At 45.8% G+C, this 21,510-nt stretch overlaps 1 protein-coding gene across 1 annotated transcript in view; it reads left to right on the forward strand.

Annotated features, from left to right (window-relative positions):
- Positions 1 to 15,516: 15,516 nt before the first annotated feature.
- The window catches only part of KCNH5 (potassium voltage-gated channel subfamily H member 5), a 703,848-nt gene continuing 697,854 nt past the window's right edge, over positions 15,517 to 21,510 (forward strand). Inside the window, exon 1 of the mRNA XM_069207374.1 lies at positions 15,517 to 15,756. Within this exon, the coding sequence (XP_069063475.1) occupies positions 15,684 to 15,756 (73 nt within the window). The 5' untranslated portion in view covers positions 15,517 to 15,683. The remainder of the gene's footprint in view (positions 15,757 to 21,510) is intronic.

Consider the following 21,510-nt stretch of genomic DNA (forward strand, 5'->3'; position numbering starts at 1 on the left):
CACTGGGCTGGGGGAGGTTGGTCTTGGGTGCTCCGGCCTGAGGGCCTTCCTTGTTGGGGAACCTTTGTTCAAACCTTTGTTTACAGTTGTCTCACTGATATAAGAATCATGGCACATATTGCACCCACCACATCCCATGATACATTGACACAAACACGGCCCATCCGGCCTCCTTCTGCCAAAGCTGGCCATCCCACTGGGCGGCGGCACCCCATTCATCATACACCATCTCTCCCATGACAGCCCACACAGCTGTAACCGTGAACCTGAAAGATCTTAAACAATAGGCGGTCCTCTGGTATGTCCAGTGGCTCTATTTATCCATCCTCATGCTCCAAGAGATGCATCTCATGGGCTCGAAATGCCCATTCTTAAAATGGGTGGGTTGTGACAGGGTCAGCCAAGCCAGCTTTGCCTGGGGTTCACGAGGTACAACCATATTGCTACAAAAATCATTGCCACTCACAGTCAGCCACACAGTCATAGACCCCCTGAATAGATATATGGATGTGGAGGACTTACTCGAAGGAGGCTCATAAAACTGACTCAGTGTAGGTCCACGTGCCCACCCTATACATATGCAGCCCTCAGCGAGGTGCTTCTATCTCTTCTCACTGGTACCACTATCATTGGAGGTGACCTCAACACTGTGATCAATGCTGCAGTGACACTGTAGGACCTTACATGCCCCACCTCCTGGCAAGGACAAAGCAGCTCAGAGGGTGGTTGGACACAGTGGGTCTGTGTGATGTCTAGAGGGCATGCCACCCAGGACATCAGATGTATACTGACATGTCAGTGACACACAAGACGCTCTCATGAATGGACCTTTTCTTGTTGCCTGCCACTGATACCTTTTGCGTAAACAGGTGGAGATTCTCCCCTTGGCCAGTGCTAACCACTCACCTATTGACATTTGCTTCAGAGGCATCAAGCAAGCAATGCATCCTATGTGGTGCCTCAACACTTGGTCACTGATGATGACTGTTGCTCAGACCAGATTGCTGTTGAATTACAGGCCTCCTTTGAGACCAACACTGGGATGGTTGCTAGTAAAAAGCTGGTATACGTGGTATCACCAAGGGCTACATCCATTGCCCTGAAAGAGACCCAGCAAGACCTCCAGAAGAAGATACCAGATCTTGAAATCTGAATTGCTGCCCTTGAAGGCAACCATGTCCTGAACCCTACTGAAGCTGTGCAATGCCAATTGATGGTCACAATCTCCGCTCTTCATCAATAGGCCCTGGAGGATGCCTGATTTGTGCTGGAGGGACTCCACACTACGTGCGTACAAATACAGTGGCAAGATTAGCAAACTCCTTTACTGGATCACCACCAGAGACAAAGCCACTATGATAATTCCTAGGATCCTTTACCAAAAAGGGCATCCTCTGCTTGACCTTGGTGGATATTGCTGTAGCTTTTGCCAAGTAGTACCATTCCCTGTATTCTGCCCACCCTCCTTGTTAACATAAGCAGTTGCCATTAGAAGACATACTACTTCTGTGACTCTCCCCTGTGGAACGTGCGGCCCTAGATTGACTTCACCTTCCCTTCCTCATCTATTTGCCAGTGTGTTGCCTTGCCCCAATCATCCTTCCTGTGTCTGCCGTGTTACCTTCTCCCCACCTTGCCTGCTCTTGTCCACCATATTGTCTTTTACCCCACCCTCCCTCTCGTTGACCACCATGTTGCATTTTTCCCCACTCTCCTTTCCGTTATACACCGTGATACCTTTAGTTGCCCTCAAAACTGTCTGATGTGTTGCCTTGACTCCACCTTTTCTCTATTTGTCTGCCATGCAGCCTTGAGCCAAATGACTCTCTAGTTGTTCACCCCGCAGTGGTACCTTGATAACACCCTCCTTCCTGCTGTCCACCATGTTGACTTCTGACCCTATACTGCATCCTGTTGTCTAATGCGTTGCCTATTGTCGCCTTCAAATTGCCCATTGCGTTACCCTGATGCACCTTCTTCTACGTTGCCCACTGTCGGTGGGAGAGATCTACAAGAAAATATTGGAATTGCAGACAGGGAAGACACCTGGCCTGGATGGCTAACCCCTAGAACATTATTGTTGGTTAGGGGATATCTTTTCTTAACATCTCTTTAGCCTATACACAGAAGTGGAGAAGACTGGCCACTTTCCCTCGAAACTCGACACAGCTATGATTATGGTGCTCACCAAGAAAAAGATACTGTTGCCACACCATGCCTCCTATAGACCCACATCTCTCATCAATAAGGAACTAAAGATATTCACAAAGGTGATTGCCATTAGGCACAGATGCATTATATCCACCCTGGTCCATCCAAACCAATGTGGATCTATGCCCAACTGAGGCATTCAACATTGCATTTGCCAGCTGCATGGCACTACTGCCCGAGTGCATGAGATGCCAGAACCCTATGTGCTCCTACTAAGATTCAATCAATTTGAGTTCCCTGAAATTGTTTCTGGCATCTATTCTCAGCCACAAGTTGAAGCACTAATAAACAACCTCCTTTCACACTCCTTCCCTATGGGTATGGGGACCTGGCAGGGGTGCCATCTGTCGTCCCCTGCTGTCTGCCCTCGCCATAGAGCCCATCGCGTGTCTCGTGTGATGGGATGACCAGCTCCAAGGATGGGGATGGGAGAATTCCATTGAGGAGAGAATAACTTTATATGCTGGTGACATCCTTTTCTACATGGCCAACCATACCAGACATCGTCACGCTGCATCGGCCTCCTCAAGCTCTACGAGGAAGCCTTGGGACTCAAGGTGAACACCAAGAAGTCTTTCCTAGTGATGATTCACGGCAACAATACATCTATGCTCTGGAAATCCTTCATACCAGTGAGGAGAATGAGCTTCCAATATTTGCGTATTCACATGTTGTTACTCCCTAAGCTGACCTGCAGCCTCAACCTGAAACCCCTGCTCTCACGTACTAGGTTGGACCTCCAGTGTTAGGTCGTTCTGCCACTTCACAGACTGAGATGGATAGCCCTACACAAAATGATTATTCTCCCATGTTATCTTTATATTCTCCAAAACTTCCTGGTTGTGATCCCTGAGCCGCAGTTGAAGGGCCTTGCTACATTAATCTATATGTACTTGTTGCAGAATCTTCCCTCCCATTTAGCCTGGTCCAAATGCCACCTCCATGCTGATCTCCATGTGTTATACCGGGTGGTGCAGCTGGTGGGGATCGATGTCTGGCTGACCAGTAGCTGTGCCTCACCCATATACTGAGCTAAATTATCCCTAATAGACCTAGATAGAGCCATGGCCCTGCTTCATGGTGACCCACTCCCCAGAAACCTTCAAGAGGTCACCCAGGTGGTCTTCCTGACCTGGCGATTCATAGGGTGACAGGATAAACTCCTCCAGCAGGCTTCACTGTGAAAGGGTCACCGCCGGTGGGTTTCAAGATGTGGGACAAAATTGGCATCCCTACACTGGGTGATGTCTGTCAGGCAAGTCGTATTAAATCCTTCTGAGATCTCCAAACACAATTTGCTGTGAACAAATCACAATTTCACAAGCATCTACAGCTTTAACATGCCATGGGTGCCCATCAAGACTGTCTGGGTGCGCTTCTCGAGTGCAACCCATTAGAGGCTCACTTGTTGCAGGGTAGGTTGGAATGGGGTGGGGTATTCAGCGTCTATTGTACTCTGATCACCAGTTCACCAGATGCTTTCACAACCTGAAGAAGAAAGAGAGAAACCTGGTATGGACCCTTAGAGGGTGTAGAATGGCACCTTGCCCTTATGGCTCCTCATGAAATTTCTATATTGTCCTGACTACGTCTGATCCAACTAAAATATTTCCACTGCACCTACCTCACTCCCATCCAGCTCTGGTTGTCGGAAAAGGCACCTACCACAACCTGCTTTTGCTGCCATGCTATGAATGCGGATTTCTTCCACATGACTGGGCCCTGCCCCCTTATTGTTGACCACTCCCTATCCAAAATCCTGGGTTACACAATCACACTGACACCCAAAGAAACGTTACTGGGTATTTTGGATGACCTTTAGCATACTAGTGGAGTACGATACCTCATTGGGATGCCCACATTGCCGTTAAATGAAGAGTGTATGCTGCACAAACGATGGCCAAATGACGGTCCGGAATGGACTTGTTTGCAACATTGGAGGTGCCTATCTATGAGGCGAGTAAGTGTCCTTTGCAAACACAAACAAATATGGGGAAATGACTAGACTACTAGGAACTGCAGCTTACTGATGCTACCAACTCGATATGTAACATGTATGAAATACCTGGGTGTGCAGAACTGTCTCTGCGAATGACACAGTTAATGTTAATTCTTTGTAACCTAATAAGATCAATATATTTGTTATCAGAAGATTATGTACTTCAGGGAGAAAGAGCACCATCTTCTTTCAGTAAAACAATAATGATAGATATAATGAAACCTGGTAAAATAGCGATAGAATTAGGCTCCTAACAACGGATTAACACTGCTTACCACAGACTACAAAATCCATAGTCAAATATCAATATGCATTTGTAAATTGACATCATTGTAAGAAATTGGGTTATTAGTTTCAAAGGATGTGAGTCCTTAAAACAATAAGTCCACAACTGCCTTTTTATTGGGCACCAGATACCCAACAACAGCACTTGACTCTCTCAGGGTAGAGAAGGAGAGACGTCCAACACCTAATCAGGAGTAGTAGTGTGGGAAAGTTACCCTAGCTTATTAGTTTTAAAAAAGAAGGTTTTGGTTTAGCAAAAGATGTATTTTGCCTGGTTGATATGGCAATTTAACACTGCACCAAAGGCTGTAGTGGCAGGCCCGAGACATGTATCAAAGGACTACTGTAGTGGGTGATACAATGAGTGCTGCTGCCCACTAGTAGCATTTAATTTATACTCTGTGGGTTCAGTCAGTAGCATATACTAGGGACTCGCAAGAAAATAAAGTGACCGATGAGGCGTAGGCCACTTTTTCCCATGTTTTAGGGAGAGAGCACAAGCATTTTACCACTGATTAGCAGGAAAAAGTGCACAGAGTCCTAAAAGCCAACAAAAGTGGGTTCAGCATAGGAAGGCAAGGGAAGGCAAAAATCTGAGGCAACCCTGCAGAAAGGGCCATGTCCTACACCTCTTATGATGTTTTGCCCACTTGTGGGTCATGAACATAGTACATCAAAACTCCACAATACCCCCTCCTACACTTGATGCAGCATTATAACATTACCGAATGTCATTAGAAATAAGGCACGCCTACTAGCTTTGTCAAAGTGGCACAACATTAGGCAAGATTAGCCACATATCACAATTCAATAATGCATCACTATTAAAAATGGGAACACTACCAGTATTCAAAAACATTCCTTATAATAAAAACAATTGCATTGTCAACATCAACTTTTCGATAAGGCACTGAAAATGAAAACATACCATACAAATTGCTTATAAAGGGGAAAAGGGGAAAGATGAAACATCAGAGAGACAGGCTACAACGTGAGTTAAAGATAAATTTGGAGAAAACAGCAAATATAAATATGTTTTTGAACATTTAGAGAGCAGCTAAATGTGAAAGAACACTTGGAGATACACATATGGAGAAGTGAGAAATAAACATCTGGATGAAATGGTTCGGAAAATTGGGTATATAACATAATAGAAGTGTGAGAGAAAAGGAATAGCAAAATTGGAGCTTGGAAAATGGTGCCTAAAAAAGCGGAGAAAAAGAAAAAATGTGTAGTAAACAGAAAGAAAAAAATTGCCTAGTCCTTTCACTGCCCCCATAAAATATAATAAAAAAAGTCAAAACAAATGTTATTCAGTCAATAACGCTATAAAAGTACATCATTAAAAATGTTACGCATATGATCAATCTAGCGACATTAAGTTAATTAAATTTTTAAAACACATAAAACATACAGGGGCATATTTATACTCTGTTTGCGCCGAATTTGCGTCGTTTTTTTCGACGCAAATTCGACGCAAAACTAACTCCATAGTTATACTTTGGCGTTAGACGCGTCTAGCGCCAAAGTTTATGGAGTTAGCGTCATTTTTTTGCGTGAACACCTTCCTTGCGTTAATGATATGCAAGGTAGGCGTTCCCGTCTAAAAAAATGACTGCGATGCTATTGCGTCGGATTTATACTCCCGGGCAAAAATGACGCCCGGGAGTGGGCGGGACTAAAAAACCCACATTTGCGCCGGATTTTAGCGCCTGGGTCAGGGCAGGCGTTAAGGGACCTGTGGGCTCAGAATGAGCCCAGAGGTGCCCTCCCAAGCCCCAAGGGACACCCCCTGCCACCCTTGCCCACCCCAGGAGGACACCCAAGGATGGAGGGACCCACCCCAGGGAAGAGAAGGTAAGTTGTGGTAAGTATTTTTAAAAAAAAAAATATTGTGGCATAGGGGGGCCTGATTTGTGCCCCCCTACATGCCACTATGCCCAATGACCATGCCCAGGGGACAGAAGTCCCCTGGGCATGGCCATTGGGCAAGGGGGCATGACTCCTGTCTTTGCTAAGACAGGAGTCATGTTAATGGCGTCTGGGCACCAAAAAAAAATGGCGCAAATCGGGTTAAGACGGTTTTTTTGCCTCAGCCTGACTTGCCCCATTTTTGGACGCCCAAACGCCATTTTTCCCTACGCCGGCGCTGCCTGGTGTACGTGGTTTTTTTTCACGCACACCAGGCAGCGCCGGTCGGCTAACGCCGGCTAACGCCATTCAATAAATACGGCGCCCACATGGCGCTTCAGAATGACGTTAGCCAGCGCTAATTCTTTTGGCGCTAAACTGCGTTAGCGCAGTTTTGCGTCAAAAAGTATAAATATGGGCCACAGTTCACAAATACTATACAAACAAATCCTTCGGACCACTACAAAGGCTCTTCATTTAAGTAGTAAAGTGCAAAAATGTATATACTGTATACCTATAGGATAAGGAAAAGCCTAACCAAGAACATCGTTTCCTGAGGTACTAACTGCTCAACACACTTCAGGTGTCTAACTGCTGTAGATACTGGAAACCTGATTTATAGGATCTAAAATTAATAGGCCAAAAAGTGGCACTAAAAATTGGGTAGGTACCGACTTATAAAAAGAACTAAAAAGCATGAAGTGAACTATGACCTGATATGACCGAGGACAATTAAGGAGGTTTTCAAACCTCACTGCTTGTTGTGGAAAAGCTAGAAGGAAATATGCAGAAAACAAATGCAACCTGGATAAGTATAGTCTATATTAACTGATATTGCATATGTTAGGTAATGTTCTAATTTGTATCTGGGGCCTGGAGCCTTATAACTTGCCAGAGGACATCTGAAGAGTTTTGGATCAGCGTATGGAATGTCACTGATCGTAAAAAGAGTCCTTATCCAAACTCAAGCTTTGGGCCTAGTTATTCAGGGTTAGTAAAAAAAAACTCAGGAACCCCCAAACTTAGAAAAGTGTTCTTAACTGAGGCTAGCCACTAAATATTAAACATCTTGTCGGGGTCCATGCAATCTAATATCATATTTATACTGAGACCCAGCTGGACGATTGCCAAATGTTTGTCCTTAGCAAGAGGGGTGCCTGCCCTATTAGGTATTCCAGGCAAGTCAGGTCATTCTCAGAGTGACAAAAAAGGTAGCGGTACCAGGAGGAAGTATTAACAAACCTCATAAAAAGCTTTTGTAAGCTGTCACTATGGCAATAACCCCAAACACTCGCCTCGTAAGAGGCAACTGTGATACATTCAGATTGATACAGGGTTACCATCTCCCTCACTGGTCTATGACCCAGATTGACACAAAGTGAAAAACTCCTCCACTCTTGAGAATTAGAGTGCTCTCACCATCAGCCAAGGTCCCACCTTAAGCTTGGAGTCAAATGTGATACCTAAGTAATTTAAACTGTACACTTTTGAAACAGGCAACCCTTCAATATAATGATTTATTTATTTTAGTACCTTTACACCCACAAATTAGAGTAAAAGACTTGAGTGATTAACCTTTAAGTCTAGTGAAGTCACAAACTCTGTAAAGGCTGCCAACAGCCACCTGTAGGCCATGTGCTGCCCTAAGCTATGAGGCCGCATCATCGGTGTAAAGAAGTGTGGGGATGTAACCTTTGCCCACCCTCTAGATAGCAAGCCTCTTTTGGAGAAGGTGCCCCTCAAGTCAGTTTTATATAAATTAAAAATAAAAACAACTAAAATGGAGTCTTGACGGATATCCCGCCGACCATTTAAAAAAGATGTGCGTTGCCCGTTTGGAATATAGCGAATCCTTTCAGTGGTATCCCCATGGAGTAAGAGCTTAATTAACGGTTTGCCCACACCAAAATATTCCAAAATATTCTATAATTTAGAGCAGTTCACAATATCAAAAGCGCTTGAGGAATTCATGAAGGCTAGATCAAGGCAATGTTTTTGACATGAACATGTTTACCAATTAAAAGTGAAATACTTAACATAGTTCCATAGTTCTGGTTCTCTGACTACAGCCATACTGGAGCTCTGAGATGATGTTATTTGTCTCAGCCCAGTCCTCTCCTGTCTCACCAAAGGAACCCTGCCTAGCATCTTCATTGTTGAATCCAACAGGAATATTGGGCGATAGCATGGAGGACTGTTTCTGTCACCTTTATTAAAAAATCAGAAGATAACTGCTTCTCTCCATGTAGGTATTAGAGGTCCAGTTATCGCAGCGTGAAAAACATTCAGGAGCAAAGGGGCCTCAAGGTCAATATTTTCTTTGAAAAATACCCAAAGAAACACCATCTGAACCCAGTACTTTGTCACTTTACTCTTTTTAATAGTTGAAGCGACATCCTTAACCCCGATGGTAAAACTGAACTGAAGGGCCATCTCCCTGTCAACCCCTGAATGTTCCCCAATGTCTTGTTCTATGCAGGAGCTGCTCTTCGTATTTAACACTTGAGAAAAGAAACTCAGGTTGTGGCTGATATTAAATAATACATCTTGGTAGGGGGCCTTGACGTGAACAAGGGTTGGTTTACTACCTCCCAAAATAATCTGGGGTCCTTGGACTTCCAACCCATAAGGAGGTTGGCCCATGCTAATTCTGTAAGTTGAGATTTCCTATGACTAGGCACAGCTTTATACAACATTCAAGCTGACTGAACATTCTCCCAATTTTTGGGTACTTTCTTTAGGCTGACTTTAGCATTTCGTGAGCTTTAGAACAAGCTAAACCAACGCTGTGGTTTTCCGCTGGGCCAGCGGATGGAAATGCTGTTTTTGCCCACTGGCCCAGCGGAAATCTGCTAATAGGGTGGGCAAAAGACCTCCATTACTGGTGGTCTTTTGCCTGCAGCGGCTTCGGCAGTCCTATCAAAGGACCGTTGAAGTCATAAGGAGGCCCTGAGTTTCATATGGTGGAAAAACTATCTGTTATTGAACAAAAAGGAATATCACTAGATAAATACCTACTTACATTTTCAAGGTTTTGGGACATTATGGTCGGCAAGAAGTGTGTCTGTTTGACTGAGTCCCATTTCATGCGAAGACCCCAATTTGCAGAAATTGCAATGGGGACAGGTTCCAATTTGTTTCTTTCATTAACCCCTTGAGTGAGCAGGACAGCTCCCAGCTGTCCTGGCACACCAGGCATTAAATCCTACTGGGGAGGGAAACAGAGGGATTTCCTGCAACTGAAAGTAGCCTCAGGAGCTGGGGAAGCGATTCCCCAGCTCCCGAGGCTATTTTAGTATTTTCACTGAAACGGCGATTGGCGTGCGTCATCATTTCAAAGAAAATTAAAGTGAAATGAGCAAATGGGCTCATTTCACATTCATTGCCTTGGTGCTCGTGTAGCTAACTCAACTCTCCAGACACCCAATGCAGACGGGAGAGGTATAATTTGAAAGGAGAGAATCTCCCCTTTACAAAGGTACCTTTCCCTAGTGGGTTTCTGCTTGGGGATCACTGCAAGAGGTCAGCCCCCAAGCAGGAATCCACCCACTTGACACCAGGGACCATGTCCTCACCCCCCAAAAACCCAAACAGCCTTTATGCCCCCCTGGGGGAGAGATGGGGACATTTACCCCATCTTCCACCCAAGGAGGCAGAAACCCCACTAGATACCAGAGATTACTTTGTTAATTGAAGAGGTGGGGCTGCCCACATAAAATAGGGACACAGTCTTTTTTCCCTCTCAAGGGGCAGATGGGGGCAAGTACCCCATCTGTATTGTCACCATGTTTGTGGGGTGGTGGCATGGCCATGCCCATGCTGAGCAGCCCCCACATCATATACATGGGGACACAGTCTTTCTGCCCCCTGGGGCGGGCAATTGCTCCCATCTGTATTGTTCCCATTTTTGTGGGGCGGAGTCATGGCCATGCCCATGCTGAGTAGCCTCCATCCGACAAAAAATGGGCACACAATCTTTCTGCCCTGCCAGGGGGCAGATGAGGGCAATTACGCCATCTACCCCTGGGGGGGGGGGGGGCAGAAAGCCCACTAGATACCAGGAATTACTTTTTTTAATGGGAGGGGTGGAGCTGCCCAGCATGTGCATGGCCATGCCCCCACTCCCATAAAATAGGGAAACAGTCTTTTTGCCCCCTTGGGTGCAGAAAACATTCAAACTACCAGGGATTACTTTTTTTATTGTAGGAGTGGGGGCAGTCCAGCATGGGCATGACCATGCCCTCACAAAAAGGAAACAGTCTTTCTGTCCCCCAGGGGTCAGATGGGGTACTACTCCCATCTGCCTCCTGGGAGGGTGGGCACAAAGCCCACTAGATATCAAGAATTACTTTTTTTATTTGTGGCGGTGGGGCTGCTCAGAATGGGCATGGCTGTGCCCCAACCCTTTAAAAAATGGGGAAACCATCTTTCTGTTTCCCCTGCAGGACATATGAGGCAAATATACCCATCTGCCCCCCTGAGGCGCAGAAAGCCCACTGAACACCAGCAATTATTATTTTTTATTATAAAGATGGGGGCTGTCCAGCATGGGCATGGCTATACCCCACCCCCATAGAAATGGGGAAACAGCCTGTCTACCCCCACCCCCAATTCCAGGGCAGATAGGGTAATCACCCAGATCTGCCCTATGGGGCAGGGGAGGCAAAATCCCATGGCATGGCAGCAGTATATATTTTTATAAAATAATGGTGTGCGTCCTTACCAGCCTAGCAACAGGTCCCGCCCTCACCCCTAAAGTCTAAATAGTCTTTCTGCTCCCCTGCAGACTAAAGCATCTCATCCCAATGATGACCAAGAGGACAATTGATTCCTTTGGTTGTTGTTTTTACAAATGGGCCAGGAGAGGCTTGCTGACTCCGAGTATCATCTCACTTGCAATGGTGACCAGCTGCAGTTTTTGGACTAGAAGAACCCAGCAGACCCAGAACATTCTTAAAACTAGACATCTTGGGAGTCCATGGTGGTGTGCTTCACATGCATCCCACACCATTTTCTTACCCACAATACTTTGCAAATGTTGACTAACAACACACATTTTCCTCACATTTCTGTGATGGAAATTTCTGGAATTTCTAGGAACCCACAAATGTCCCACCTTCCATCATTCCCCTACTTCTGTTGATTAAAATGCTGTGCCACTTGCAGAACTGCAGAACTGGGCCTAGTGCCAGCAACAGAAAAGAATCCAACTGAGGTCAATGGGAGTCTCCATTGTCCTTGGTTTGATCCATTCCTGTCACTGGTGCTAGGCCTGGACTACACAAGTGGTACATTATTTGTATTGGCAAAAGTGAGGAAATACCGGGTGGTAGGAATTCTGTGAATTCCTGTGGATTGTGGAAGTTTTCATCACAGAAATTAGGAAAATGTGTTTTTAGTCAACTTTTGAGATTTGTAAAATGACTTTGGCTGAAACAACCTGGTGAATGCCACCCATGTGTCTAGTTTTCACAAATGTACAGATTTGATAGGGTACCATTGGTGTCAGCTGAGTTATGGCCCAAACATTACATCTACATAATTTGCAAGAAATGGATCAGTTTTGCGTAGAAAAATGTGATGTATCCATGTTTCTAGTTTTCAAAAAATGTACAGGTTTGCTAAGTTTCCTGTTGGGAAATGGTCCTTTTTGCAGGGTTATCCCCAAATGCTTTGCCTTTCTCCTCCTATTTTTCTGACCCTCTTTTTGTTGGCTTTAGGACTCTGGGCACTTTACTGTGCTAATCAGTGCTAATGTTCATATCCCCTCTTTCATAAAACTTGGTACAATTGGCTTACACCTGTTTGGCTTATTTAATTTACATATCAGTCCCTTGTAAAGTGATATACCATATACCCTGGGCCGGTAAATGAAATGCCACTAGTAGTCCTGCAGCGCAGATTGTGCCACCCATAGAAGTAGCCTTTCAAACTTGTCTCAGGCCTGCCACTGCAGTGCCTGCATGTGTATTTTACTGCCACATTGACTTGGCAAGTCAAACTACTTTCTAAGGTCTAAACTCCCTCTTTACTGTACCTAAGTCACCTCTAAGGTAGGCCCCAGATAGCCTTATGGGCAGGATGCTGTGTATGTAAAAGCTAGGACATATATTTGTATGTGTTACTTGTCCTAGTAGTGACAAGGAGGCTATTTTGCTTTTCACTATTGTGAGTGCTGCCCCTCTCATGGGTCTGCATTGGTAATCCCCTTATATATGTCTGGTTGGTAATTTCTGATCTGTGACGAGTAGCATGGGCATGCTTGGTTTGTTTGGAATGGTAGTGAAAAATCATGCTTACTGGTGTTGGTGGATTTTTCATTTCTATTTTTAAAATGCCATTTTTAGAAAGTGGGCATTTCTCTCTGCTCATAACTTTAGTGCCTTGCAGCCTGACTCCAAACCATGTCTGGGGGAGTGTGACAGCTCCACTTGGTGCATACTTTCCAGACAGCCATCACACAGGAGGGGCTGGGTGAGACAGAAGAGGCATCTGCATGCTGATAATCTTCCTGGGATGGGGAGAGGGAAGGTGGTTTACACCTTACATGTGAATAGGCTGTGTCCTGCCCTCGCACAAATGGACTGATTATCCCTTACTGATGTCTGGAGACAAGGATGGGTTGAAAGGGTGTTGATCTTCACTTGAAATGGCTCTTTTGAAGTTACCCCTGAACAAAGGCACTTTTGAGTATAAATAGAGGAGCTCTAACCCCATGATTGTAGACCATTTTTGGAAAAGTTACTTCTTAAATAGTGAACAGAAAGGCACCTTGCAGCAACGATCCTTTCCTAGATGAACCTGACCTTGGAATCAATTGCGTCCATAAAAGAGGACAAGCAATTTGTAATGGGTTGTGCAAGCTTATTTGGGGGCTTTCTCCCGCAATTACATACAGCTGTTTATAAGGGTTTTATTGTAAAAGGGGCGGGCCACGGGCGATGACAGGGATGGAGTTGGAATGCACAGCACTCCCCCTCAGTGAGCAAGTATGTTTGGCTGGGCGACTCGGGCCAGCCAAACACACCTGCGCACTGTGATCTCTCCAACCTGGAACTGTGCTGCCAGGTTGGAGACAGCAGACAGAGGCTCTTATTCTGCCTCAGAACACCCTTACTGGGCGTTCTGTCCAATCCTTATGCTGCTTTCATGCTTCCAGCAGCATGAAAGCAGTGTGAGGATTGGACACAGGGCAAGCTGGAAGCCTGTACCTGTAGTAAGGACAGCGAAGCAACGAGGCGAGGAAGGTAAGCTTTTTTTAAATTATTATTTATTTGTATTTCTTTGTTGCCCTCCTCCCTCCCCCTTGTTGACTTCTGTGGTCCTCACTGAATCACTAGTGGAAACAGGTGACTCACTCCCCCACACACACCTAAGAAATGTGGACAATTTGAACCTCACAATAAAACACACAAATACTGAAACATACAAATACACAAGTTATGGAATTCTTTATTTAATTTACAACCAAAATAATGTGAAAATCTATATTTTAATTTCAAAGAACAGGATTGGAGCTTTTAATAATGTAGTTTTACTTCTACAAGGCATATGATCAACTCCAGCATATCACTTTTGTCTTTTTTGCTCTTCCCTACAGTTTGCTCTTTATGCCAAAGCGTACCGTGCTGCTTGAATTGAGGCCACAAGCCATCCAGGCTAGATTCTGTTTGCTGTACTTGCACTGCTCTAACGAATCAAAATAAGAATACTAACTTAATTTTCAACTTCTAGTTTCAAATTCCATAACATACACAAAGCGTTTTAGGCCATGTTGCTTTTCTATGTATTTGTACTTTAGTAATCACCCGTAATACTCCAAACAGTCACACACCCTCTGAGCAGCTGTCAGAGACCTGAAGGGGTCCATGGAAACAGGTTAAGTATCAGTGGTCTAGGCCTAGTGTTCCAGATTACATACTTCCATATGTTCGCACGGGTCTTTTACCATCCATCTTAAAATCTTTTGGTTCTGTGCATGTAGCTTGGTGGTTTTGGCAGAGGTGTAAAAGGCTGGGGAATCGCAGTTGGGCCGCAGGTCCCAGACCACATCTGAGCACACGGTCGGACGTCAGGTCATATGTAAGTATAAAACACACCTTTTGTTCTGTGGCGCAAAATGCTGAAGATGTGTTTACGGCCCTCCCTTTGTTTCCAGCTCCATGCTTACGGCTGTCAAATCTTGGGCTAATCCGTAGGGCAAGAATGTACTTCAGATCTACACCAAGTGGATAACCTTCTGCATTACACAGAGCCAACAATATTAATAAGAACATGCGGAGGGGCGAGCATGAACACTTCGAAATCTGTATGAGGCAATTAATCACTGCACAGTGTGCAAGAGTGACCAGCATGAACACTTGGAACCAATATGAGAGAGTTAATTACTGTGCAGAGTGCACGGATATTCTAACATAACTATAGTACATGCAATAGACCCCAGGAGGGAAAACGTACAATTCCATGACTGGAAATGTCTACCTACAGTAATCCACCTCCACGGCAGAGCCAAATAGTCAAATCTGTAACAGCAGGTGCTTCCCTGGCGACCAAACAGAGATTTGTCAAAAGAAAGCATAAGGAAAGGAATATATTGGAGAATGTCACACCGTGAGGATAGTCCCCTTTCGCTCAGTATGACAGCTGGTCCTTCCAAATGAGGGAAGCTTGAATCTTAGCACCTATTAATGGTATCGATAAAAACTGAGTTATACCCTGTGCTGGCGGCTGTCTTGCAGGGGGCGTCCAACTCACTGTTCCTCTGGTGAGGAATTAGTTGCTTCTGGGCTGGGGCTGATTTGTCTTTACGGGGTCTCCGCCCCCGCCAGGTGACAGATGCGCAGGTGGTCTGCGCGAAGCTTCACTATCGACGGTCTGGGTGGGGCGCACAGGTGACAGTTGGAACTGCTTCTTTCAGCTGCGGGATTTGGGTGGCTGGATGTTACGGGATCTCCGCCCACTGCCCTCATCGGGCAAGAGTTGGAGCCGGCGCTTCGGCTTGCGCTCATCCTAGTTGCGGGTTGGAGTCCAGGCGATGGGCGAGGAACAGGGTGTCGTCCTGGCCGCGCAGGCGCGCTGGGTGCGGCAGGTTCGGCGAGGCTCCGCTGCCCGCAGAGTCCCAGCAGAGCCAGCCTCAGCAGCAGCCACGGCCGCCGGGGGAGCGCCGTTACCATGAGCTGCCTCGTACCCCCGGCAGCAGCCACGCACCGCCTCCTAGAGACACCGAGCCTCGGAACCCGAGCCGCCCGTCCACACAGAGCCGCGCCGGGCGCACAGAATGCCGGGCGGAAAGCGTGGGCTGGTGGCACCGCAGAACACCTTCCTGGAGAACATCGTGCGGCGTTCCACCGGTAAGAAGGGGTCGGGGTCCATGGGGCAGGAACTTCAGAGCAGACAGCGTGACAAGCGCTTGACACCTTGTGGACAGATACTGGCTGGGGCGCATCAACTTTAATGACCCTCATCGCATGTATGACCCATTGGGTTTATATACCGCCTGAGAGCAGATCGAAGGTGTGAAGCCCCTCATTGGGGCCCACAGGCCTTGCATCACATACATGGCCCAGTTGGGGTAAAATCCTTCTTGAGAGCACACCCAAGGTTGGGAGCCCCTTACCCGGGTTCTGCAAGGCTCATCTCACCTACATGACCAAATAGGGTTAAATACCTCTCTGGGTCAGATCAGAGGATGGGAACCCCTCACTAGGGTCTCCGGGGCTCTCTTTACATATATGACCCCCGTGAGATAAGACAACTCCCGAGAGCACATTCAAGGCGGAGAGCCATTCACCAGGGCTCACATCAAATGTACGACTAAGTGACATTAGACACCTCATGTGAGCAGATCCACGGTTGAGAGACTCCTGGGGCTCTGCACGGCTCACTTGACCCTATAGAGATTAGGGCAGACACCTCCTGTCCGTCAGCGAGTTTCCAAATCACATCCGCATATTCACAGGATATTTCCATCAGTTCCATAATCTAATCAGTTACTATTTGCTCATAGACACCAACATGTCTTTGAAATACCCCTGAATGTTATTCGTTACCAATCAGTTATTATTTTTGTTGCATTTGCTACCTGTAAGATGTTGCAAACTATCTGCATGCCTCAGTTTCGGATGTTTTGCGAAAAACTGTACTTTATCTAAAGTAAATTAGCATGCTTGGGGAACAGAAGTTAAGCTTTTCACTTAGTCCGTTACTAAGGCGCACAGTTCGTCGCCCTCACCACCACAATACGTATATGTCACTAACGCAGCAGGTGCAGCGACCGCGGGTTCCGGGGTGGAGAGGTGCCCATTGCAGCCAAATTATAGCCCAGACATGTCAGAGACTGGGATAATCGGGGCATCTACACTGCACACATTGAAGGCATTACTTCCTTGCTCCTCAGCTGACAAAATTCGAAGGTGTGTATCAGTGCTTTAAATGGGCCGGTACTGTCCGGTACTGAGTACTGACACTTTTTTATTTTGAGAAGGACAGTACCTGCACTTCACAAGAAAAACGTAATACTTTTAATTGGAGAGTGCTGGTACTTCTCAGCAATAAGCAGGTACTCTGCTGCAGAGTACCTGCACTTCTATTTTTCCATTTCAAGCACTGGTTTGTATCCATGCCAAGTGGAAGCATAGATTCTGCATTGCTGTAGTAGAGTTGTCCATGCGTACGGCGCGCCACACTACCGGGCGCTGTGGAAACTAGAGTATCTGATAGGAACTGGTGCTGTCCATGGTGCTGTTTCCAAGTGTTTACAACTGTTAATTTGCGCCTCGGAACAAAGCGCTTGAAACTGTATCTTTTCTTAAAGGACAATTAAAAACTTAATCTGAAGTTTCCACCTTCCCACCGAAATCGGTACGGTCCTTAGAACGGAAACTACGAAATTATCCAGATTCCATTTATTTTCAGGGGTGTATTTATTGAAGTGTTACTTGGAAAGGAGAAGGCGAGCAGGGCTGATGGAAAGTTTATCAACACAGCCGCATTGACAGAGTCAAAGAACCTTGTCTCCCAGAGTCCTTTACTAATAGACAGCTTTCCCCAGCAGTCTTTAAAAGCTTGCTTGGAAGCGACGTACGGCCCCAAGTTTCCACGCACGCGTTACCTACCCTAACCCCACAGGTCAGGTCAATAGCATGGCCGTGATTCGTGTGCTCACTGCCCAACCCCCTGAGCTCTCCCTCTGTGCGGCTGGAGCCTGGAACGCCGCTTCACTGCAGTCAGGTGTTCTGTCAACTCTAAGGCTGGCAGCTGGAATGTCAAAGTGTGCCAGGGGAATGAGGAAGATCGTCAAATCCTGCCGACAAGCAGTGCGAGGGAATCCTGCTGAAAAGCACCCGCACGCCCAGTCAGCAGCAGACCGTCTAGGAGAGTGTAGAGGGTGGGCGCAGGGGTCTTCGGGCAGTCCTGGTGCACATAATGCCTGGTATGTTCACGGGGACAGTAAATTGCGGGTTTAACTCAGGAGTTATGGCCATGCCAGTAACCGCTGGGCTTCCTCTGGACACATGGTGCGTGTAGTCTCTTAATATGGTGTTTGGTATGGCACGTCCCCTACCTCTAAAACGTACGATGTTGGTCATTGTGTGTGTTTATCGCCCATGACTATCATTTCCGAACCGGACCAGTCAGCACTAGTAGCCAAAACCTGATTAGTTGAATGGATCTCATGCGTGCATCGATCGGTCAGTGACTCTTAATGGGGCCATAAATAGGTTAAGCGTCTTCCTGGGGTCCGGATTGCAGATATCACCTGTCAGCTTCCTAGGTTGTCCATAACACGGACTGTGAAGGACTGTCTTCGGCCTCATCACTGCAGTATAGCAATGTTTTACTGTAACTGGCAGCCGGGGCAGTCTGGCGCTTCTGAAGCTCAGCCGAGTGCCTGGACACGGAGCCCGTTTTATACTGATTATTGTGAATATTTCAAGCAACTACGGTTTCAGCATCTTCAAGAAGCAGTTCTGCACAATGATACATTATACTAGTGAAGCAGGCTAATCCAGGCCGCCTGTTTAATTAAACGTGTGCTAGATGGTAGAATGTCGCTTGTACCACATTGTGTCGGGGTATTTATTCACCAACTGTCTACAGGGCGCCTCGAACACTTAGGTCTCTGTCACCTTCCCGTTCGTATCTCACAGGTTATTCAGTTTTGTCAATTTCTGTACAGTTCGTAGGCTCCTTCTGCAGTATATCTAAACGGGTAATTTTTAAATTAACAATGACCAAATGCTCTATAAAACATGATTAAATATTAAGTGCAGCATGATGACTTTGTGAGGAAAATTGCAAATAATCTTAAAAGTACGGAGTCAACTACAATGAAGAAACTATAATTTGACTATGTTGGTTCTGCTGCTGTTCTGTGAACGCATATCATTTTATGACAAAGCTGAGGCAAAGGATGAGGCTTTTGAAGAGGCACGTTCACTAAATAATGGCACGGCGCACTGCTTAGGTGACAGTGTGAAGCAGAAGTGTGTTTCTCCTGGAAGTGATACGTTGACAGTGTGCAGGAGTGCCTGGCCGATGCAGTGTGTGTGTTGTGTCTGAATGTCAGACCCTGGGCCGCCCCTCCCCCACCCGGTGTCTGTGTGTCTGCTACACCTGCCCATTGTTTTTATTGCATCACACAGTCGACATGGCGGGTTGTATAGGCTACCACCAGTGCCTGTCGCTGTTTTTAAAGGGATGCACGTTGCCGCTGGAGCACAGGGACCCTTTAATGGACGGATGGGCGGCTGAGGTCAAGTCACAAGGCAGAGAGCCGCTGCTCTGGGTAGATGTTACCGGTGCTTGCATCACCCTCTGTGCCAGTGAATGTTTACAAACACTACCACAACTCTCTCACGGCAGGCTCAGGCTGCCGATGTCACTTGAAATCGAATGGAGAGTCGCGAGGCGCGGAAGCAGCGTGCCAACCACCCCTCCCCCGCGCACGGAGCGGGTCTTATATTTTTCCCTGTTGATTAGGCGCTATGGTGAGTAGGCTATGGTTGATTGGGCGCAGTGCCCCAAATTTCCTCTACTGTGGACTTTTTTTAACGAGAAGTTGGGACTTACTCAAATTTGGGAAGCACACAGGTCGCCTCCGAGGATGCACAGCCTGGAGTTTACAACCATCTTATGTCCATCTCGTCCAGCACAACTGCCCCCTCTCAAGATAGAGTGTATATTGAACACAAACGTGTGGGCTGCACTGTACGATGTTCTTATACCCCTGACGCCGTTTAAAATGCCAACGTCCTTTCACTCACACTCCAGGTCACTTATAATTGCATGTCCTAACATTTTAAGTCAGCTCGTAAGCTGTGCCACTGTGAAGTTGATCCCATTTAAGCGAAGTAAAAAGAGGTGACAGTACATTATTCCTCTTCATCCCCTAAGGACCCTGACAACGGAAAATAGTTTCCCAACCAGTTATTAAAATTTCTCCTTGTTATCGGTTTGAGCAGTGCCGTTCACATTACTGAACTGAATGAGTGAATGAATGAATAGGAAGGCTTGTATAAAACACGGCTACTCAAAGAGTGTCCAGGCAATGAACAGACTGGGTAAAAAGAATGACCTCTCATTCTTCGTGTGAAGTAAACGAAAAAGTTTTCAAAGCATTTCGAAAAGTAAATTCATCCTGAGTGTCCCGGAGCATGAATAGAATGCGAGTCCAGGCTTGCACCGCGGGGAAGGTGAGAGAAGAACCGCCGCTCCTTGGGCGCTTCAGAGGGAAGAAGTGCTCTCTCCGGGCGATGAGGTCGAAGCCTCGAGTTACAGGGCTTGGGCTATGGTTTATTACATCGGCAACAGTTTACTTCCCTGGAGTAGTCATCTCCATTGACGTTAGGAGTGGAAATCTAAACGGCGATTAGGCCACTTGTGGAAAATAACGCGTATTAGCCAATTTGGACCCATTGTACCTCGGCCCTGCTAGTTTTGACATAAAGACCATTTATCAGATTGTATTTTTTCCATATACTACTTGTAAATCTAATGCACACAGTTAATATATTCTTGAAATCATAAGTGATATTATTATAGTTCATCCTAAATTCAATTTCGTAGGGTTTGTATTCAATCTTGATTTAATGTTAAGGAAAGTTCAAAGGGCTTTTTTTTTTTTTTTTACAACAACCAGTTGTATTTCTAACTTCTAAGCGTCTGTTTACTTAGAACAGCACAAATGTCTGTTCGTTGCTTCCCAGTTTTATTTCCGCTTTTCGATACTGCACATTTACAAGATATGTAAGCACAGGCATAAGGGAAAAGTTGGATTTCTTTATTTTTTTTGGGGGGGGGGCAAACATTCTTGGAGTGAGCCGAACCCGGCTGCCTGGCTTGGCGCCAAGAGCCAAAACATTAACAGAGCTATCAAAATATGTAATTAAGGGCAAGAGATGTCACGAAAAAAATTGATAAAGACTTTAAAATAAACAATACATACTTTTCAAAATTTATATTGCTCAATTAAGGGCATGTGAGATCACTGAACTGAGTGACAGTTATTTGAAGTAATATTTGCTTTACACATCACACATTGAGTAATACCTCCAGGCCCTGAGGACTTTGCCATACGTTACTCAAAATGTACCAGTCTGTCATGTTCTCTATTTATACAGCCACTATTATTAGTACGCGTGAAGCAAGATGATAGTATACCAAGCATTAATGTGTCATTGTGTAGTGTGGTGTTTTACTTTAGTGTAGTCCCAAACTGAATGGTTAAGGAAATAATACGTAGTCATTTAAACTGTGGGCCAATAATCACACAATATGGTCAAGTGGGGGAAGCTGGAATTTGAGTGTTGGATTACATATTGTGCAGTGCAGAAACTGTAGGGTTGCATCCTTACCTTTTGCGTTCAAAACCAGAGGGCAGTGCTTTGTGTTCAGTTCTTAAATTACTGTAATTCAGTCAGTGAGGTATATGGAGGTCACTAAGTACATGTATCGCATCTTAAATCAAACCGACTCCATGCTACATGTGTGTAGTCACATGATTTAAAGTTGTGCTTTTCTGTCTAGAATATTTCTACAGTCACTGAAGCTCTAACATAGTGACAGATATGCTTGTCTGAAATAAAAAAAAAGAGGTCTTGGAG

This window comes from Pleurodeles waltl, chromosome 9 (assembly GCF_031143425.1).
Source record: "Pleurodeles waltl isolate 20211129_DDA chromosome 9, aPleWal1.hap1.20221129, whole genome shotgun sequence".
Lineage (NCBI taxonomy): Eukaryota > Metazoa > Chordata > Amphibia > Caudata > Salamandridae > Pleurodeles > Pleurodeles waltl.